General features: G+C 39.8%; 1 protein-coding gene across 2 annotated transcripts in view; it reads left to right on the top strand.

Annotated features, from left to right (window-relative positions):
* The window catches only part of ERN1 (endoplasmic reticulum to nucleus signaling 1), a 117680-nt gene that overhangs the window by 752 nt on the left and 96370 nt on the right, over positions 1–20558 (top strand). Inside the window, exon 2 of one of the 2 annotated variants that reach the window (XM_077163580.1) lies at positions 413–547. The exons of the other annotated variant lie outside the window; for it this stretch is intronic. Within the exon in view, the coding sequence (XP_077019695.1) occupies positions 413–547 (135 nt within the window). The remainder of the gene's footprint in view (positions 1–412; positions 548–20558) is intronic. 2 annotated transcript variants of the gene reach the window in all.

Below are 20558 nucleotides of genomic sequence, written 5' to 3'. Positions count from 1 at the left end.
GCTACCTTTTGTGTCTCCAAGACTTCCTTAAGCAAGTTCAACTGTGGGGATTTGGCTTTCTTTCTTTTTTTTTTTTTAAGGCCCCCGTATGGGATAGAGGTGAAGCTGCTTCAAAACTTTAAATGAAAGATTTTATTCACGTGAGAGCGCTGGGGTAGTCAGAAATGTCTGCATTTCTTTTTTCTTGAGAAGAATGAAAGTTCCTCCTTTACATTTATTTAACCGTTTACACCTTCACTCGGGCTGTGGATTCGCCTGAGGAAAACGTTCTGTGGGAAAACAACTTTTTTTCCTTTTGGTTGGAAGAACCTAAGTTAAAGAATGCTTTTTGAAAAAAAGCCTATTGTTCCGGATGTGGCCATGGCACATTTATTCAGGTTCTGTTTAATGACTTCCACTGTGTACTGCTCAGCATGGCGTGTTCCAGGGATCCAGGTGGAAAATCGACTTGTGTGTACCTGAGTGCCACAGTGTGAACTTGGGAGGTTCTGCATTTCTGGCGAACAGGCTGTGTTCTTGGAGTAACAAGAATTCGGAAACAGCCCAGGTAATAAATAAGGCCTCTTTTTTCAAGTTCAGGTGTTTGAATAGTCACATCCATACACGCTTTTCTTCGTGATAGAACTTACATAAGTGATTTTGCTATCTTTAAACAAACTCCGCTTTCACAACTAGAATCGGGTTTTGAACTTGATCACTTCGCCTTGGATTGGTTACCTGCTGCCTGGCATCTGTTCACCAATAATAATATAAACAGAATGGCCAAACATGTGACATGGAAAGCGATCATTTCAACATTTCGTATTGTCTGGGGCGTGGTGTATATAGTTTTCCTTTGCCATGTCTTTCCATTTGCTATTTTTTGACTGGGTTCTAGGGTTTTAATTATAGTATAGCTTAGGCTATAGAACCAAAAATAACTATTTCGCTTCAGTTGGGACTACAGCTTCAATTCACATAAATGTTCTCAAGTTGTATTTAAAAATCCAAATTTCTCAGAGTTCATGGTAAAATATTCCGGACCCGTGTCAAAAGGTTATGTTTTAGTACAATTGCTTTTTAAGAGAAAAGTCAAAATTTCATATCCAGAATTATGTCCCAATAAAAATCTTGACTTTCCCCAAACACAGAATCTTTTTAAAAATTCTCAAGAAAATGCTCTGCCAAATTTGCAGTTAAACTAGTGATGTCTTGCAGAACATACTTCCTGTAAAATCAGACAAACCTGAGTTCTAACTGGTCATTTGCTCACTATACCCTCAGGCAAGTTATTTTGCTTTTTAGAGACTCCTGATGTGTGAAATGGAGACAGCTTACAGTGTGAAGGCACCTTGCATATAACAGAAAATAAATGTTAATTCTCTTTAACCTCCTTCCCCACTTAAGGGTGCTTTTTAGTCAAAGTCATTATTTTTAATGTTATACTATGCCTCTGCAAGGAATGTGTTTTGATGGGTTTTTTTAATTGAAAAAGTAACCCATGCATTGGAGGCAATAGTGTGATTTTTCTTTCAGTGTGTCTCTGATTGAGCCAGACCTGGACTCATTACGGGCTGATACTCTAGGCTACCAGACCCAAAATATAGTAACATCAGTTTTATTAAGCATGTGAGGTGTCTTTTGTTAACTGAGAACGTGCTTAGTGAGTGTTCCCTCTTCCTAGACCATAGCATTGGTTTGTGTTATACTTTTACCGCTTCGTGATCCTTATTTAATGGTGTTTAGGTACTCCTTCTTTCAGTGATACAGATCCATAACGTGAGGGAAAATGCTTTTTTGCAGTTATAATAAACAAAATTGCTTTTACTGAGTCAGTGTTTCCGTTTTAGAGGGGAGTAAAAAAAAAATCACAGAGAACCAAGGACCACATGTGTACAGAAACACATGCAAAATATCATCTGAGAGATTAACTAGATATGTTGTCCTTGCTTAGCATTTCTTTTGATAGGTATCACCTGCATGAATTGCCTTAATGGGAGATATCAGGGTAATTTATACTGAGGCCACGAGTAGACTGTTGCCCTAAACTCTTACTGTTTGGGCAGCTGCTGATCATGAAATTAGATTGTAGGTGCATACATGTGTTTTTTGCATTGCTCCATTAATATGCCAGCCCACCCAGCTTTCTTCTGTAGAATAGCTACCTCTCAGAGCCTGAGTGAAAATATATGTGCACATTACTCTTGAGCGAGTTCGGTGATAGACCATATCCCTGAATATAAAACCAGTGAGCTAAATAAAGGTGGTTTCTGTCTGGATAGACTAGTACAGCCTGCATTAGCCTGAGAAAAACGGTTATTTGCCACACTCAGGTTTGTTTTTCAAGGCAAAGAATCATTGGATAACTGGTTCATTTTCACTTAAAAACTTTGTTTGAGGATCCAAAATAATCTTTAGATTCGGTGTTTTGTATCTTTTACAGTAACAACTGATGTTCTCCCTAAATAGATGTGATAGGGGAGAAAAGCCTAATTATCATTGTAATGTATTCGGTTTTTATTATGCACAATTAACTTGGGACCTGCAACCTAGCAATATGATTAGATTGTGATGCTGGCTTGAAATGTAGAAACAGTGAATCATAGTCCATGAATAATAAAAATGCCACTGGGATGTATTTCCCAGAAGCTAGGTTCCCCGCCCCCCATCTTTACTTACACCCCAGGTTTGGTTTCAGACGTCCCTGCTTTATTGCAGTTTATTATCATAGATACTTAAATGAGTACAACAGGACTCATTTTTCTCAGGACTTGTTGAGAAAAGTAGAATTTACAATCTTCATCATAAGGTCCTTGCTTGTATTCCTCCTTTTGAATTTAAGTTACTTTTAGACGTATCTACATCACTTCTGGTTGTCTTATGATTCTTGTTCACCTGTAAACACACAGCAAATACAGCAACGTAAACATGTGTTCTATATTTTCGTAGGAAATGTTCTCAGTATGCCATTGCATTCATCACTTTTAGTAGCACTTAGTAAACCTTCATCCATATAGAAAGCATTTGTCCCTTCTGTGTCTGGCCCCAGGTTATGGCCTGGAGTCACAAGTAGTCGGGGTTGACACTGTTCTGAGCTGTCCTTGGCCTGGCCATTGCCCTGCTGGGGTCATTTGGGTTGTTTCTGCTTTTCCCACTATTAGGAGGAAAGGTTTATATTCTCATTCTTCAAATCTGTTGTGTGTTTGGTGCTGTCTGTATGATAACATTGAAAGATTGAAAAAAAAAATTTCCTCAAAGTAATCATCTCATTGAAGTAAAGTTAGAAAAGATAAGCCCTAAAAAAAAAAAAAGCAAATCTTTAGACGGTTTTATTGAGACATAATTTACATCCCATGTAATCTACCCACTTAAAGTGTACAGTTTGATGTTTTTTAGTATGTTCAGAGTTGTGCAACTCTCAGTTCTGGAAATTTCATATACATGTAATCATACAATATGGAGTCTTTTGTGACAGACTTCTTTCACTTGGCATCATGTTTTCAAGGTTCATGTGTGTTGTAGCATGTATCGGTACTTCATCCCATTTTATTGCCAGATATTGTATGGCTATTGTTTCGTCAGTTAATGGACATTTGGGTGTTTCCTTTTTGGCTGTTATAAATAAAGCTGCTATGAACACTTGTGTACAAGTTTTTGTGTGTACGTAAGTTTTCATTTCTCTTGGGTACATGCCTAGTAGTGGGATTACTGAGTCATATGGTAATTCTGTGTTTATCCTTCTAAGGAAGTTCTTCTGAGGAACTTCCAGACAGTTTTCCAAACCTTACCATTTTACATTCCCACCTGCGATGCTGGAGGGTTCCAATTCCTCCATATCCTTGTCAACACTTGCTATTAGCTGTTCTTTTTTATTATAGCTGCTGTGCTAGAGGGTGTTAAGTGATATCTCATTGTGATTTTGATTTGCATTTCCCTGGAGGCTAATCTGTTAACGTGTTGATGCATATCTGTCCAGACTATTTTTGTTTCTTATTTTCTGTGAGCATATTTACATAGATAATATTTTTCATCCCCAAACTGGAACATATAGTAGATCTTTCTGTGTCGGTAAATTTGATTCTTCAACATTATTCTTATTGGCAGCATAGTACTTCTCTCATTGAATGTACCATAATGTGACTATTCAGCCATTTAGATATTGAAGTTGTTCTTAATTTTCAGTACTCTAATATGTAAACCTTTTATCTTAAATGTTTGCATGCATCTTAACGGCTTAATTATTTTCTTGGGGTAAATTCCTAGAATCAGAATTTCCTTATTCTATGCACTCTTTCATAGCCGGTCTTCCAGTCCCCATGCAATGTTGATAGGTCTTTTAAAAAGGTATAAAACCAAACCTAAGTTGGTTTTATGATAGCTGTTTTAAAGTAAGCTGTTTTCTTTTAGCAGTATGTATATAAAATGAGGTGAAAATGGGATGCTTAGTTTATATTTTGTTTATATTTTGAAATTGCAAATACCTGTCACAGGCAAATACCCACTGCAGTCTCTTGATTCTGCCTTATGTACCGAAAAGCTGTGGAGAAAATGTTTTTATTCTGATCTGTTAAGTAACTTGTTTGCAAGGTCCTTTGGTTTGCAGTGGTTTCAGATCAGCTTTCTAGCCAGATGTGGCTCCCACAAGTGCCCTGAGATAACTTCAGGGTAATTCTGTGAGTTTGGTTTTGAGGGTAGCTCACCTCCTGCAGACAAGATTCTTTCTTTAGGCTATTTAACATTTTGCTTCAAGACTGTTCATATATCCAGAGTTGGTAAATTGATTGCTCCTCTTGGAGGCTGCAGTTCTGAAAACTTGTAAATACACCCGTTTTTCCTAGAAAGAGACAGGTACCGCTTGTGACAATAAAGTAATGCCTTTGGTGTTTGTTTTGTTTTCCCCTCACACACACCTGAGATGATTCATCCAATGAGTGTTGCCATTTTCAAAGTAATCACTCCTGTAGGACCAATTTTCATGTCACATGTCAGTCTTTGTTTATTTTTATTTCATTTAGTAATTAATTTAGCCCATTTAATAATTCTCCTTTAAAGCAAAAAAGAAACCCTTAGAAGACAATTATTCACTCTTAAAGCTCATTGTCTTTACACAGCTTAAAATATTTCCCAATTCTTTCCAATATTTGCTTGAATATAACTTTTACATGGTTTACACTTCAGTTTTGACCAAAATTGTTATTACTCAGCCTGATTACACAGTTTATTAAGGACAGTTGGGTTTGATTTTTCAAATGTTTTGTAAAAACCCAATCTCTCTTTGCGATGAGCAGGACTTCCACCACTCACGGGATTCAGGAGTCTGTTCTTTGAGGGGAATTTCCAAAAATTTCCAGAAGTATTTTGAGCAGTGGGAGCGTAGATGACTGAATGTATGACCTCCCAAGGTATCTAAAATCAGAGTATATTAGACCACTAGAGGGGATCTTGGCAATTCTAGTCTGATGGTCAATTTTTTTCCTTACCCCGTTGCACATAAGGAAAACTATGCATGTCCTTCAGTCATAGTGGGAGCATGTGAGGGTCTCAGAGGGTGGTGATTGGGGCATTTACCACTACCCTCTCTCCAGCATCACCCACCCCTCCCAAGTTGAAAAATCCTTAACCTGTTCTGCCCTCCCCCCCCCAAGAAGACAGATGAGGAAGCTGCCTCCAGAGAGGGCTGGTGACCTGTCCAAGGTCATGGGTCAGGGGTGAAACCAAACCTGAAACTACGCCTACTGATTCCCTTTGAAGAGCAGCCCCTGCAATGCTTAAGCTCTAATGTGCTTGTTAGGAACAAATTAGTCCAGCGACCCCACTCACTCTCCGAGGAGTGGGCCACGCAGTGTTACCATGAGGGATGGCGTCTATCCGACCAGGCAGGTAGGGTTTCTTGTAAACTTGGGGAGAAATGCTGGGATATTGAGGCGTGGCTTCTAAGAGCACGCCTATTACCAGTTCTTTAAGGAGGCAGCTTTGAGATGGAAATGCTCTCTTCACTTGAGAATCTCTATCCAGGAGACTGACCATTTTCAATGCTGGAGTCGAATCCTGCAAATATGAAGTGAGTAGGAATTAAAAGAGGCCCTTAAACCTAATTCTCAACTTATACTCATTTCTTTGCTGAGAGTCTAATAATATCCAAGCAGGTGTATGTTTTTCAGTAGCATCTTACCCAGTAACATTTCTGAAATAGCAGAATTGAAAGTTCTTGTCTTAGCAGCCTTTAACCTAAGTTATTCTTCTCCAGTACAGTCAAAGCCTTGGCCAAGTAATACGGAAAAGGCAGAACTCTAATTATCTTGCTGGTTGGGCTTTTGCAGAGGTCCCCACCTCCCAAACAATTCTGGCACCAGGAAATGGGTCTGTGAGGATAGGAAAGAGTGTGGGAATGGCTTTGGACCACAGTGGAGGGACTCAGGTTAGCTTAGTTGGGTCCCAGAAGGAGAGTGTAATGGGAAAGAGGAAAGCCAGGAAGAGTGCCTTGGGGTCGGGGTGGGGGGGTTGGGGGGGTGGGGGAGGGGTATCTCATTTCCCTTGCTGGTTTGTCCTAGAGTTGAGGATGCCTGTCTTGCTTATTTCGCATCCTCTGTGGCTTTTAGAATGGTGAGTGGCCCACACCCTGTAGTGGGCACTCAGCAAATATTGAATTTTTCCGTTGCCAAACTCCATGAGATAAATGGCTTGTGTTTATTCCATGTCAGTCTCATTTTTCACTCAGCATGATACCTCACTATTAAAAAATGAACCTTGATCCAGCATTGTCCTCTTAGGTATTAAACATGATTCGCCTAGTTAGTAGACTGATTTATAATTATAATTCAAAGCCACCCCTTTCTCCAGTGGATTATTTCTTCCCCTCTCCTTCAGCTGAGGAGATAATTTTCTAGGCCACAGGGGTGTTTGTCATGGCAATCGGATTTTTTCATATATTTTCTGAATAACGAGCACTGTCAAATCCCCAGAACTTGACCTTATCACTTATCTCCAGTTGGGTCAGAGCAGTTCATTGCCCAAATAAATCAGATCTCTTTGTTCTTAAAGCAAATGAACCCTGACTCATGTGGGACCCTTGTGAGAGAAACATCTGTATAGAGGGCCTCAGCTGCAACCAGGCATGTGTCACCTGGAGTGGCTTTTTTTTAAGAAAACCCATGTCCAGACCCCACTTAAGGTGAATTAAATCAGAATCTCTGGTAGTGGAGGCTGCTATCAGTTCTTTTTATTTTTTTCTATACATTTGCTTTTTTTAAGAGGGAAAATTTGAAACAAATTCAAAAGTAAAGAGCAATATAGTAACCCCCCAGGTAATCACCCAGCTTCAACAATCATAGCAATCCATCCCTTTTCCTTCAGGCTTTTTTTTTTTTGTAATTATTATTTTTTTAAGTTCCAGTTGACTCTGATATGCAGCCAGGTTGAGCACCATTGTGTTAATGCCGTCAAGTAATCCCTGTCTTATTCCTGGACAGAGCAAATACATCTGCATTGCTCAGCTTTTTTTTTTTTTTTTATCAATTTTATTGATTTTTGGAATGCATTGCTCAGCTTTTGGCTCGTTTTTTTTTTTTTTTAATATTTTTATTGATAGATCTTAGCATACAAAGAATCCATACATGGTGTACAATCAGTGTCTCACAATATCATCACATAATTTGTGTATTCATCACCATGATCATTTTCTAGTACATTGGCATCACTTCAGAAAAAGAAATAAAAAGAAAGAAAAAACTCACACATACCATACCCCTTACCCCTCCCTCTCATTGATCACTAGTATTTCCATCTACCCAATTTATTTTAACCTTTGTCCTCCCTGTTACTTATTTTTATCCACATATTTTTTACTTATCTGTTCATACCCTAGATAAAAGGAGCATCAGACACAAGTTTTTCACAATCATGTAGTCATATTGTAAAAGCTATATCATTATATAATCGTCTTCAAGAATCAAGGCTACTGGAACATGGCTTAACAGTCTCAGATATTTCCCTCTAGCCACTCCAATAAACAAACTAAAAGGGATATCTATATAATATGTAAAAATAACCTCCAGGATAACTTCTCAACTCTTTAAAATCTCTCAGCCACTGAAACTTTATTTTGTTTCATGTCTCTTCCCCCTTTTGATCAAGAAGACTTTCTTAATCCGTTGATGCTGGGGCCTGGCTCATCCCGGGATTTCTGCCCCATTTTGCCAGTAAGATTTACACCCCTGGGAGTCATGTCCCATGCATGGGTGGGGGCAGGGCAGTGAGTTCCCTTGCCGTGTCCTCTTAGAGAGGCCACATCTGAGCAACAAAAGAGGTTCTCTTGGGGGTGACTCTTAGGCCTGATTTTAAGTAAGCATAGTCTGTCCTTTGCAGAAATAAGTTTCATACAGGTGAACCTCAGAATTGAAGCCTTGGCCTATTGATTAGGTTGTCTCCACTGTTCTGGCTCATTTTACAGACAAGGTGAGGTTTGATGTATTCTGCTAGTTAGTGACAGACCTAGAAACTGAAGAACCTAGTATTATGTTTTTTCCTAGTGTTCTATACTGACCAACTTTTAAAGAACAGGTAATTCAAGACAGATGGATATATATTTTTTTGAGTACTAACTGCTGGAGTTGTTTTTCTTACCAGCTTTAACTGATAACTGGCCTTAAGTTCAAATTATGCTTCGTTGGTAAATCATAAAAATGTTTAGAATTCGGTCACTTACCACTCATGTTTCTTTATTATTTTTTGTCTTTCATATATTAAGAGGTCTAAGAGGGCGGGCCATGGTGGCTCAGCAGGCAAGAATGCTTGCCTGCCATACCAGAGGACCCGGGTTCGCTTCCCGGTACCTGCCCATGTAAAAAAAAAAAAAAAAAAAAAAAGCGGTCCAAGAAATCAAAACTGTACTATTTTCCAGGTCTCTCATAGTACCCTGGCTGGTAAAAATATCCTTGTGGTTTTAAAAGCATTTCATAGGGGGTGCAAGGGTAGTTCAGTGGTAGAATTCTCGCTTGCCATGTGGGAGACCTGGGTTCAATTCCTGGCCCATGCACTTCCCAAAACAAGCAGAGAAACCAACAAATGGTGCTGCAATAATGGGATACTCACCTGGAAAAAGAAAGAAATGTGACCCTGCCATACAGCATACCCAAAACAAAGTGTCTCATGTAGCAAGAGTGAAGTAGCTGATGGGAGTGAGTAGAAGAAGGGGAAAGGATTTGTGTAAGGGTTAAAGTACAAGAATGAAGGATATAGACCGAAAGGAATTTTTCTGATCTGGGTGAGAATGTATGTTAGAAGCAGATCTCAGGAAGGTACTGCTTGGGACTGTCCGCCACCCCCTGCCATTTTCATGTGACAGCCGTGGAGCGCTGAATCTTCAACAGCCTTGCTGCTTGAGTGGGGCAGCTGTTCCCCTGAAGAGTTTGGACAACAGAAATATAGCTGAAAGGCCTGACTGTAGAATGCAGGAGGTGACCAGTCAGTTGACTCAGGGCCTACACTAATCTCAGTTGGTACTCAGAGAATTATATCAACTGGTTTAGAAACTAGAGGAAGCTCACTCACTTCTAAGCTTCCCATGGACTGAGTGGGACCAAACATACAGGAAACAAGAAACACGTCAGTAGAATTAGGAGGTCACTCTTTTTTTTTTCCCCACAATCGCACAGTCACCTTGCAGAAGCTGTATCATTATACATTCAAGGAGGTCACTCTTTGAGGAGAACCTCTGAACAGGACTTGGCATCTGACTTAACAGTGTTGTGTAAACTCCGGGATCAGGGCTGTGTTCCAGACAGAATCTAATGCTGAAAGGAAACGGAGTGGCAGCTTCAGTTCTGTACCCCTTGGGTAAGTGGACTACAGTATAGATGGACAGTCATGGTTTTTCATTTGTTATTTTAAACATGAAGTTTAAAATAGGCACTGTCTTTTGTTTGCATGCATGTTTTGACCCATATGTTGAAAACATTGTTTCAGTGAAGTGGGAATCTGGAGATAAGGTGTTCTGCACTAGCAAATAAATTATTTCCTCTGTCTGCTTCCTCAACTGTAAAACAAAGTAATGGAACAAGGAGTTTTTTGCAGTGGGCCTATTTCTAAATGACTTTCCAAATTAGGCACCCTATTTAGGATAGAGTGACCAGTCCCCCAGCCATTTACTTCTCTGCTACAGCTTTATATTCTCACCTGAGAAGGTCTAAGATGAGAGAGCTTCTTTGCTTTGAACCTTCCAGGGTCCTAGCTCCTGATTGAAGAGGAGCTACCTTTCCATCTGATTATTCATCTGTCATCAACAGTTTTGAGTCTATATTATATGCACTGTTCAGGTACATAGGACACAGTGAACAAATCAAAGACCCACTACCCTCAAGGAACTTACATCTTCTTGGGAGAGAGACAGACAAGAAGCAAGAACATAATAAATAAAAGGAATTATGTAGAGTGTGAGAAGGTGATCGACACAATGGAATAAGAAGAAAAGTTGAGAAGAGCACGGGAGATGGGGACCTGATAATTGCTATAACAATGGGCTGTGGTCTCATCAGGTATTGCTTATGTGTCCTGTAGGACCCTGCAAAAGCCTGTGGCCTTCCCTGACCACTGCACTCTCCTAGACTGGAGCCCTTTCTGCTCTCAAGTGGGATTCACACCATTTTGTGTTAGTGTGAATATGTAGATCTGTGTGCCAGTTTGTTTCTTGCCTGATCTCCTGGAGGACTGGTGTTGACAGCTCTCATGCATGTCCTAAAATTCTGTGCAAATATGGCACATTAATTGCATAAACGTTCGTTTATTGCTGACAGTAAAATTAACTGGATACTTTTCTTAAATGTTAGAAGGGTCATAGAGTGCAATTAGGTGTCACAGACTGAGATAAGGGTGTTAAGCCACCAGTTCTCCCAGAAAGAACAGATTAGACTTCGACCATCAGGAAAGAGTCATTAAGATGGGCTCCCGAGGCTGTTCTCCAGACTGTAGAGTGACTGTCCAGACTCACCCCAGGCCCAGCAGAACTGCCCTAACCACAGGTCCTGAAGAAACAAAGTCCTCTGGTTCCCTCCAGCAGGGGCTGGGGTTTGTTATTTCTCTACAGGCAACATCAAAAAGAACAACTCTGTTTTGACTGCCCATCACACCTCCAGTTACAGTTTGGGTGGTTGTAATATTGACAGTCTAAATAACATTAATTATGACCATGGTGTTAAAAGTACCTTGCATTTTTTTAAAACCTGTGCAATTATTAGTTTATTAGTATTATCCAGGACTCAGTGTTCAGCCTTTCTCTTGAAACCATAAGTAAACAAATGCAAATGGAAAGAATCTAAAATAATATAACAAAATAGTACTCCATCCCCAAAGATGTAAAATTACAAGAAGGCTTGTAATTTTAACACAACTGGTACTTTAAGAGAATGATAATCTGAAAAGCCACGAAGTCATCAAATTGTCCCCTAAATGCTGCAGGTAAAAATGAATGAATTTGGGTTTTATAAATAGAAACCAAACTCTAATAAATTGGATAACTGGTACTGAAAAAGCATATATGTATATAGCACATTAAGCAAGCATGAATGTTGATTTTTTAATGATGTGACGAGAAATTTTTAAATTCTGTCAAATCCCCATGTCTCAGGATTCAGCGCCAACAATTCTTTGATTTTTACAATGACTCTGTACCTAAATATACGTATTGTGTACATGTATTTTTATATTAAAATTAATTGTTTTTTTCCCATGGTAGAAGTATTTATAACATCTCCAGATAAATTCAGATGCTACAAGAATGTTACAAAGCTGGGTTTGGGGAATCTCTAACCTCGAAGGCACTAACTAGACTCTGAACAATCCAGTGACCTCATCCTATAATTTTTTTAGGGTTTATTTTCCACTTGCTGTGGTCTGGTTTTGCAAAGAATAAAACGGTTTCCTTTACTCACAGAGATTAAGAATGAATTTATCTTTAGTTTTGATATCCAGCTGCCTGGGAACCAAACCACAGTTACTTCTAAAACCGACTCTATCGTCTTGTTCTGATAATTCAGTACTTGGAAATCTCTGGGGCTTTTGATGCATGAGTATAGTTCAAACACTTATCTGATTGTGGTTCAAAAAGGAATAGGTACCCCCACCCCCCATCCCCTTTCAGTTTAGTCGATGGTGAGTTTGAATTTATAGCTTGTATGTGTTCTTAGGCATCACTCAGTCATCCCACAAACATTAGTTGCTTTCTGTGGTATTTCCCCCCCCCACTATGAATCTTAGAGTGAATCAGATTATTACTAATTTGTAACATCACAATATTTCAAGACAATGAAGACACTGGGACATTGCAAGATCAGGATTGGGAATGACTGTATTCAAAGGCATCAAGACTTCTAAACTTGCAAATTCTTAAATGGATTTTGGACATGTCATTTGATTGGTTGGGATGAGAAAAATCCACAGTAAAGCCTGAGGAGAGGTGAGGGCCTGGTAAATCATGGATCATTGCCCCTCAGAGCTAAAAGACATCATCTAACCCAGTCCTCATAGATTCAGAAACTGATACCTAGATCAATTTAGTGACTTGCACAGATCCTGAAACATAAGTCATATCTCTGTGTCCTATCTCATTTTCTTTTAGCTTCATTCATCCAAAACACATCCACTGAGCATGTGCCAAGTTTATGGAGCTACATGGAGTTTTTTTTTTTTTTTTTTTAATTTGAAGTTTCAAGAGGATAAGTAACAGATTTTGGATTTCTGTGGACACAGAGTAGGTCAAGGAGTGAGAAGACTCAGCCTGAGCAAGGTAGTGTGGCTTAGAATCAGGAAGAGACTGTTTAGGGAATTGCTAGGGAGGTACTGGGAATGCTGCCAAGCCAGTACTCAGGAGGCCCAGTTCTGGAACTTGCCATCTTTCCTGTCTTACATGGATCCTCTACTAGATGATCAACTCCTTGAAGGCAGGAATTACAATCCTTGGGGTTCCAGTGCCTTATCCATAGCAAGACTTTCTGTATGTATATAGAATAAAAGAGAGAGTCCAGCCTGGGGGTGGAGTTGAAATAAGTGAACTAGCAAGTAAGAATTGGAAATAGAAGTGTCAGCTAACAGGAAGAAGTGTGAAATAGGGAGTGCCTAGAAAAGACTGATAAATACTCTAAATCCTTACCAACTTATTTGAGTAATGTGAGACCATGAGTTGGTGATGTATCTGATTCTATCAGGTTAGTACCTTCAAGATTGATTGCCTGGGTGGTAAAGATAGGCCTGGAACTGACTGTGTGTGTGTGTGTGTGTAGGAAGCATCCCGGGAGATTAGAAAGGAGGCCAGTTTAATAACTTGGGTCTGCAGAGAGAGCTTTGTATTCCATGCAGGTGGTTGGCCAGAAAAGTTCCCTGACAAGGGGTCTTCAGAAAGCAAGAGACTTTGCATTGGGATTTGTCAACACAACAGACTACCCTTTTATTTATTAAACTTTTGAAGTTTTGATGTCTGTGCTCGTATTCAGTTTTTACCCAGCTAGACAATATTAGTCTAATGTTAGTGTAAATTAAAACATGAGAAAACACTCTCATCGGGTGTATACACAGCTTCTAATCAGTGGTTGGCATATCAAACGCATCGCTTTAGTGGAGTGGTGTTTTACCCCCAGATTTGCTTCACATGGATATCAACAGCATGCCTTCTTATTCTTCCCGCCGGCTGTGCAGCAGACAAATGCAACATGTTTAAAAAAAAAATTCTGACTTTGTGGCCCATGCTGTTCAAGTGTAGGCTTGGGCTTCTGTCTGCTTCCGCAGCCCCACCTTGTCTTACTGCTCCCTCTGCTTTCTCCCTCAGTCCACGCTGCCTGCAAGGTCCTCAAACACAGAGAATTGTCTCCCTCCTCCGGGGCTTTGCACAGGCTGCTCTTTCTACCCGGAAAATTCTTTCCTTCCATGCTGCCCTCCCATGGTTCTTAACTGTCGCTTTTTCGGGAACCTTCCCTGACACTGTCTTGCTCCCTATCGCAAGACCGGAGCAGCTCTCAGAGCTTGCCCTATGCCTCTTTCATAGCGTTTCTCACCATCTGTTGTTCTATGTTTGTGTAATTATTTGATTACTGTGCTTCCCTATTAGACTGTATGCTCCAAGAGGGCAGGAATCAAATCTCCTTTCTTGTGCTTACATACCACCATCTGGCACAGTTTTTGGCTAACAACAACTCTTTGGTGTAAGTGTCATTATCATGCTCATTTTACAGCCGAGAAACCCAAAGCATGGAGAGGTAAATGACTGCTCGAGGCAACACAGCTAGTAAATGGCCTAGCCTGGATTTAAATTGAAGCAATCTGGCTCCAGAGTCTGCCCTTTTAACCACCACCCTATATTGCCCCAGCACTGCATTGAAGCTTAACAAACACTTGTTGACTAGTTCAGTATCATCAGAAAATGAGGTTACTCCATAAGTGAGTTTTCGGGTAACTAAAATATGGTTCCAGATCTTAAAATATGTACCTTTTAGTGAAAATCTTCTTAATAGGTATACACTTCTTCCTTCTTTAAACACCACCAACCTGACATTTTTTAAGCTTTTCTTAGTTATCCCAGATTGTTGGCACCAGTCAATATTGCATTATTGCCACCTGCTCATAAGGGTAAAGAGAAGAGAGGTACAATTGAGATTTGAAACAAATGGATAATCAGGTTTTTGAGCTTTGTTTACTTTCTGATGATACCTTTGGCCACCAGCAATTTCTCTATTTAAATTATCTTCCCTAATACTTCCATAATTCTTGTTTTTACAGTTCGTAACATTTAGTTTGCTTTTTAAGCGTTTAGGAAGATGTTGCAATTCCTGAGTTTTCAAAAGGAGAAAACGAATTTGGAAGCTTAGCCGCCTTGCCACACAGTTCAGATGTCCATATGGTCCACTTCTCAGGCCTGGAGAAGTTGGCAGTAAGATTCGAAAGCATCCGGGTTAGGCAGATGCCGGACCAGAATGGTGACTTCAGGAAGAGGTCCCTGGGAAAATTAAGCCTGTTGAGAGCAGAGTGTATCCTATAAAAGTATGTCCCCTCTCCCATCCCTGCCTTGGACAGCCATTTTCTTTCTGCAAGGGAACATTTTCTTCTCGTTGATATCTGGGAGGGCCTCTTCCTTGAGCCCAAAGGTTTGGTATCTTTATTGGTAATTCTTTCCTGCTTCTGTTTCCTGCCTACTGCATGATAGTGCTAGAGAAAGCAGGGCTGTTCTGTCTTGGCTAGTTCCTCTTGCCTTGTGCTTGGATCTTGGCGTCCTCAGTTCTCGAGCTTAACTCTGTAGATTTGGTTGTGCCAACTTAGTCTTCTAAGCCATTTCTTATCCCTGTCCAGATGTGTGATAATCGCATAGAGGGGTTTAGATCTGCCTCTCAGAAAAGCAAGGAAATAGAACTCTTTGCTGAAGTTACGGAAATCTGATGGCATGAGATTTTTTTTCACATACAACGTCAATATTGAGTTCTGTGTTGTTTTTTTTCCACCTTTTTTGTAAGTATCTTATTCCTGCTTAGTGGAGTAGTCACAGCCTACTGCGTGAGCTCTATTAGTTTATGGTTGGTCATTAAAATGGTCCTTGCTGTTCAAAGGAGTTGTCCTGTGCTCATCAGTAATGTGCGTCTCCTTGGCTCTGGCATTAAAATAATGACTTACTTCATCAAAGGAACTGGCAGTGGCTACTGCATCATCATCAAAGAGCCTTTTTTTTTTTTAACCTTTAGAACTGGACTGGATAAGTGTGTGCTATAGAAACTTTTTATGGGGGATAAAACAGTGATCTTTTATTTTTTTTGATATTATTCTCACCCACTTAGATCTGTAGTGGGAACTCGGGAATTTTCATCCAGAACATTTTTTTAAAGATGCCATTCCGTATAATTTGCAGTGCTTTTTGGAAACTGGGTGTCTATAGAGATCTACAAATTACATTTTGTTTTTGTCCAAAAGCTCCTACCCTCATCTTAGAACTGAGTATTGATCTTCATTTTTCCCCCAGCAAGACTGAGAGGAGAGCTTCAGGCCTGAAGTAATTTAAGCTTCTGCCTCTCAGAAAACCATGATTTAAAGCAGTGAAATTATAGTACGATGTAGTGGGCAAAGGTCCAGATGCGAAGGTGGAGACCTTGGGTCCAGTCCCATGTCCATGGTTTATCTGTCTGTGGGTGCCTTGGGCAAGTCACTTCGCCTCTCCTGGCCATGATTTCCTCTCCTGTAAGATGAAAGGGCCTGGTAAGGTGATCTCTGCAGTTATGTATGTCAGAAGCCATGCATAGTCCCTACAGTTTGATCTGTGTTGTATGGAAAAAAATGGAGCCGTAGGAATTTAAACAACTATTTAGCTCATTGGTGTGGGGCACTGGGCCAGTAAGGAAGTAGAGAATCCTCATATGTACTTCAGACTGTGTGGATCTGGTCTGGGAGAAGTCAGTCTGGACAGGCATCCCAACTGGAAATGCTTTTCATAGTGTTTTATTATAACTTTTATAATAAAACTTGGCAACATCTGGCAAGTGTAGGTGGCAATTATGTCATAAACATACTTGTTTGTAGATAATTTTAACTAGATCATTTATCCATTTTCAACTTGACCCCTGACACCCTGCCCAGGAAATCTCTAACCAAGTAAAGAGCAAAATTGAGAATTTTGAATTAGTTGCCATTTTCAGTTCTGAAAAACTTGGTATCTAATGGAATCTTCTTTTTCTTTGAAGTTTCCATATAAGAGTTTTTTGATAATAAGCTTGTAAATATACTCAAATGGATAAAATTTGATTTTTTGTAAGGATGGTACTGACCATATGAATTCTCAGTCTAGTCAGACTTTAGTAGTTTAGTTTGCTTAAAACTCTTCTCCAGTAGGTTAAGTGAGCCTCCTAACTAGGTTTCTCAGCTTTTATGAGGTCTAAATTGCTCCTATTTTCCTGTTAGTGAAGACAGCGTGATATAATAGCAGTGCTTACATTCTGAAACTCAGCTGCTGAATGATTTGTATAACCTTGGGTTTTTGGTCTTCATATCTATGAAATGCGAGGTTTGAGTCAAATCCCCTGGGTTTGTCAGCGTCCTAAGAACAAGGGCTTGTTTTCCTGACCATGGCGTGGAAAGGGCTTCATCATGCAGCGCCTCTCCTGCCAAGTGCATTTCCTCCTCCGGGGGTGGCAGGAGGAGTTGATGGCTGAGGGACCGTGAAGACAAACAGAGCGACTTGAATTCATGCACTTAGCCTGGGGCACCAAAACCAGTTTGGGGGAAATACATGCACCTATTGTGAAATGAGCATACCTCTCCACTCAGGGTTAAAGTGGATTTATGAGGAACCTTTTATTATTAAAGAAGAGGAATAATCTAAACTGAAGACTTGTAACTGTTTCAACGGTGGTTAATTACACCACACACCAGAATTACCACAAATACTACTTTTATTCCCTCATCTGCTGAGTTTGGAAACCACACAGTGCTATTCAGTTAGGCCTTGTCCTTTACTGCATCCTAACCAGACACTTGACTCCAATCCAAAGCAAATGTCATGGTTACCCTTGTTGATATAGATCAGGAAACAGCCAATAGATTGGTTAGAAGGAACTATGTGGTTGATGGATTAAATGAAGTGTAATGAAATTTGGAATGGTTTTGTAGTAGACTGAAATCTTTAAAGTATATGTACAACTAAACAAGAAAGTGTTCTTAAAATTGCCAATGTTTTAATTTTCTTCTTTATTCCGATTCAATGGACAGGATTAAAAACTAAAAGGTTTCTGTTCTCACTGTGTGCAAAGAATTAAGTAGAAGTCTCCATATTTGGAGATAAGCACTTTGCTCACCTGTGGGAACAGACATGTAAATGAGATGGGGTGGGGTGGGAGCAGTGTTCAATTAGAAGAAAAACGGTTTTTGTTTGTTTGTTTGTTTTTGTTTTTTAATGTCTAATCAGGCCTTTACATGAAATATTTTCAAAGTTGAGCCTTTTGGGAGCTTAGAATCAAGCTCACGTTCCCAGTCAGCATGAAGCTTACTTATACTCATGTGGGTTTATGTATCAGTGAGAGATCTGTATGTAATTGGTCTGTGCTGGCATTTATACCAGGCAGTGAGTTCAGTATTATCCTAATTTGGTGAATTCTCGATGGTTTGGGCACAGCCGTCTGCCATCATGATCAAATGGCATTAGAATGACAGCACTCTTCTGCATGCTTTTGTAAAGCAGCCAGAATTCCAAATAGCTAGGCTTTGTTAGAATTTGTGGTCTGAAGTAGATGATATTGCTGCAGATAGAAGAGTTGTGGGCCCATATGTTCTTATTTTGAATATTGTTTACTGCCTGCCAAGGGAGTGATATAAAATATTATTTTGAGGGCGGGCCGCGGTGGCTCAGCGGGCAAGAGTGCTTGCCTGCTATGCCGGAGGACCTCGGTTCGATTCCCGGCCCCACCCCATGTAAAAAAAAAAACAAACAAACAAACAAAATATAATAAAACAAGAAAATGTTTAAAGATGTTTCCCTTTCTTCCTCCCTTCCTTCCTTCTATCCTTCCTTCCTTCTCTGTCTTTAAAAAAAAAAAAAAAAAAAAAAAATATTATTTTGAGGTGCTTTTTCTTATTGGATTGACATTACTTCATAGGTTAGTATGGCTTGTGTTTTTGTCTTTTTTGCGTGTGTATGGGTGTGTGTTTTCCTTCAAGAAGCCCTAAAGGGACTGATACCATGTTATGGCGTACCAGAAAGGGTCCCACTGATATCCCTTAAAATCAGCCGGCAGAATAAGCCAGTCGATTTGCCATTGCCCCTTACTTCTGTTGTCTCACCCGTCAGATGCCACCTTCTCACTCATTGCCTTCTGCAGGTGCACACACACCCTCGAGTACACAGGCTGTCTTTTCTTGTCCCCTGTTTTAGGTTAGAGGCAAATCCCTCTGTAAAGAATGCCCTTCTCACCTCTAAGGTATTATTGCTAAGGTTTATAATTATAAATTCTGATTCCTTAGCAATTTTAATCCACTTGAAATATATAATTCTGCATTTCTTGACATGCACCTTTAGTTGTTTGCAAGATTTCATACGGTCCTTCCTAGGTACTACAATTAAATATCTTGGAAATCTTTCTTATATGAACCTTCCCTTACTTGCGTACCTGTTTTAAGTCTTATGTGTAATACTATAATGTGATTCATTAGCTAACCAGAACGGACCTTGAGTCAGTTTACCTCTGCTTTACAACTCTGTGGCCAGCCAGTCCGTGGATTTGAGCTCTGACAAGCAGCCTTGTTGTTGGTGGCAGGTTATAGGTTCCAGGAATTTAGGTACACAGTACATTGTATCATGAGATGCTATTGAAAACACATAGCAATGCCCTTGTTAGTATTGTATTTTTAGTTAGGAGGATGGTTTTCTGAACTTTTATTTTTAAAATATTTTTATTGATAAATCTTAACATACAAATATTCCATACGTGGTTTACAATCAATAGTTCACGAATACCGTCACATATTTGTGCATTCATCACCATGATCGTTTTTTAGAACATTTGCATCACTCCAGAAAAAGAAATAAAAAGAAAAAATTCATACTTACCATACCCCTTACCCCTGCCTCTCATTGACCACTAGTATTTCCATTTACCCAGTTTATTTTAAAACCTCTGTCCCCTTATTTGTTCATTCCCCATCCATATTTATTACTCATCAGTCCATACCCTAGATAAAAGGAGCAACAGACACAAGTTTTTCACAATCATACAGTCACGTTGTAAAACTATTTCGTTATATAATCGTCTTCAAGAATCAAGGCTACAGGAGCACAGCTCATCAGTTTCAGGTACTTCCCTCCAGCCACTCCAATACACCATAAAATAAAAAGGGATCTTTATATAATGCATAAGAATAACCTCCAGGATAACCTCTTGACTCTGAAATCTCTCAGCCACTGAAACTTTATTTTGTCTCATTTTTCTCTTCCCCCTTTTGGTCAAGAAGGCTCTCTCAGTCCCTTTATGACAGGTCCTGGCTCATCCTGGAGTTTCTGTCCCATGTTGCCAGGAAGATTTACACCACTGGGAGTCAGGTACTCTGTAGTGGGGGGAGGGCAGTGTGTTCACCTGCCCAGTTGGCTTAGAGAAAGAGACCACATCTGAGCAGCAAAACAAATTCTCTAGGGGTGACTATTAGGTCCAATTTTAAATAGGCCTATCCTATCCTTTTCAGGAATAAGTCCCATAGGGGTGAACCCCACAATCGAGGGCTCGGCCTATTGACTTGGCTTTCTCCACTGCTTGCAGGAGTATCAGAAATTCTCCAAATGGGAAAGTTGACTATTTCCTCCTTTCTCCCTAGTGCCCCAAGGGACCTTGCAAATACTTCTTTATTCACTGTTCAAATTACTCTGGGATATATCTGGGGAATCATACTAACTTGGACAAATCAATGTCTCACTCCCTATTCAAGACTCCATGCACTTGTGGTGTCCAACTAAACTGACCATAAAAGTAAAATTAGGAAAATGCAGTACCCAAAATGCACCACATAAACATGTTTCCCTTTGGTCTCACTTAGAAGTTGAAGTTTTAAAATAGGGATAATATCATCCTTTACCC

The sequence above is a fragment of the Tamandua tetradactyla genome, chromosome 6, assembly GCF_023851605.1.
Source record: "Tamandua tetradactyla isolate mTamTet1 chromosome 6, mTamTet1.pri, whole genome shotgun sequence".
In the NCBI taxonomy this organism is placed as follows: Eukaryota; Metazoa; Chordata; class Mammalia; order Pilosa; family Myrmecophagidae; genus Tamandua; species Tamandua tetradactyla.
This window is presented reverse-complemented; position numbering and strand designations above follow the sequence as displayed.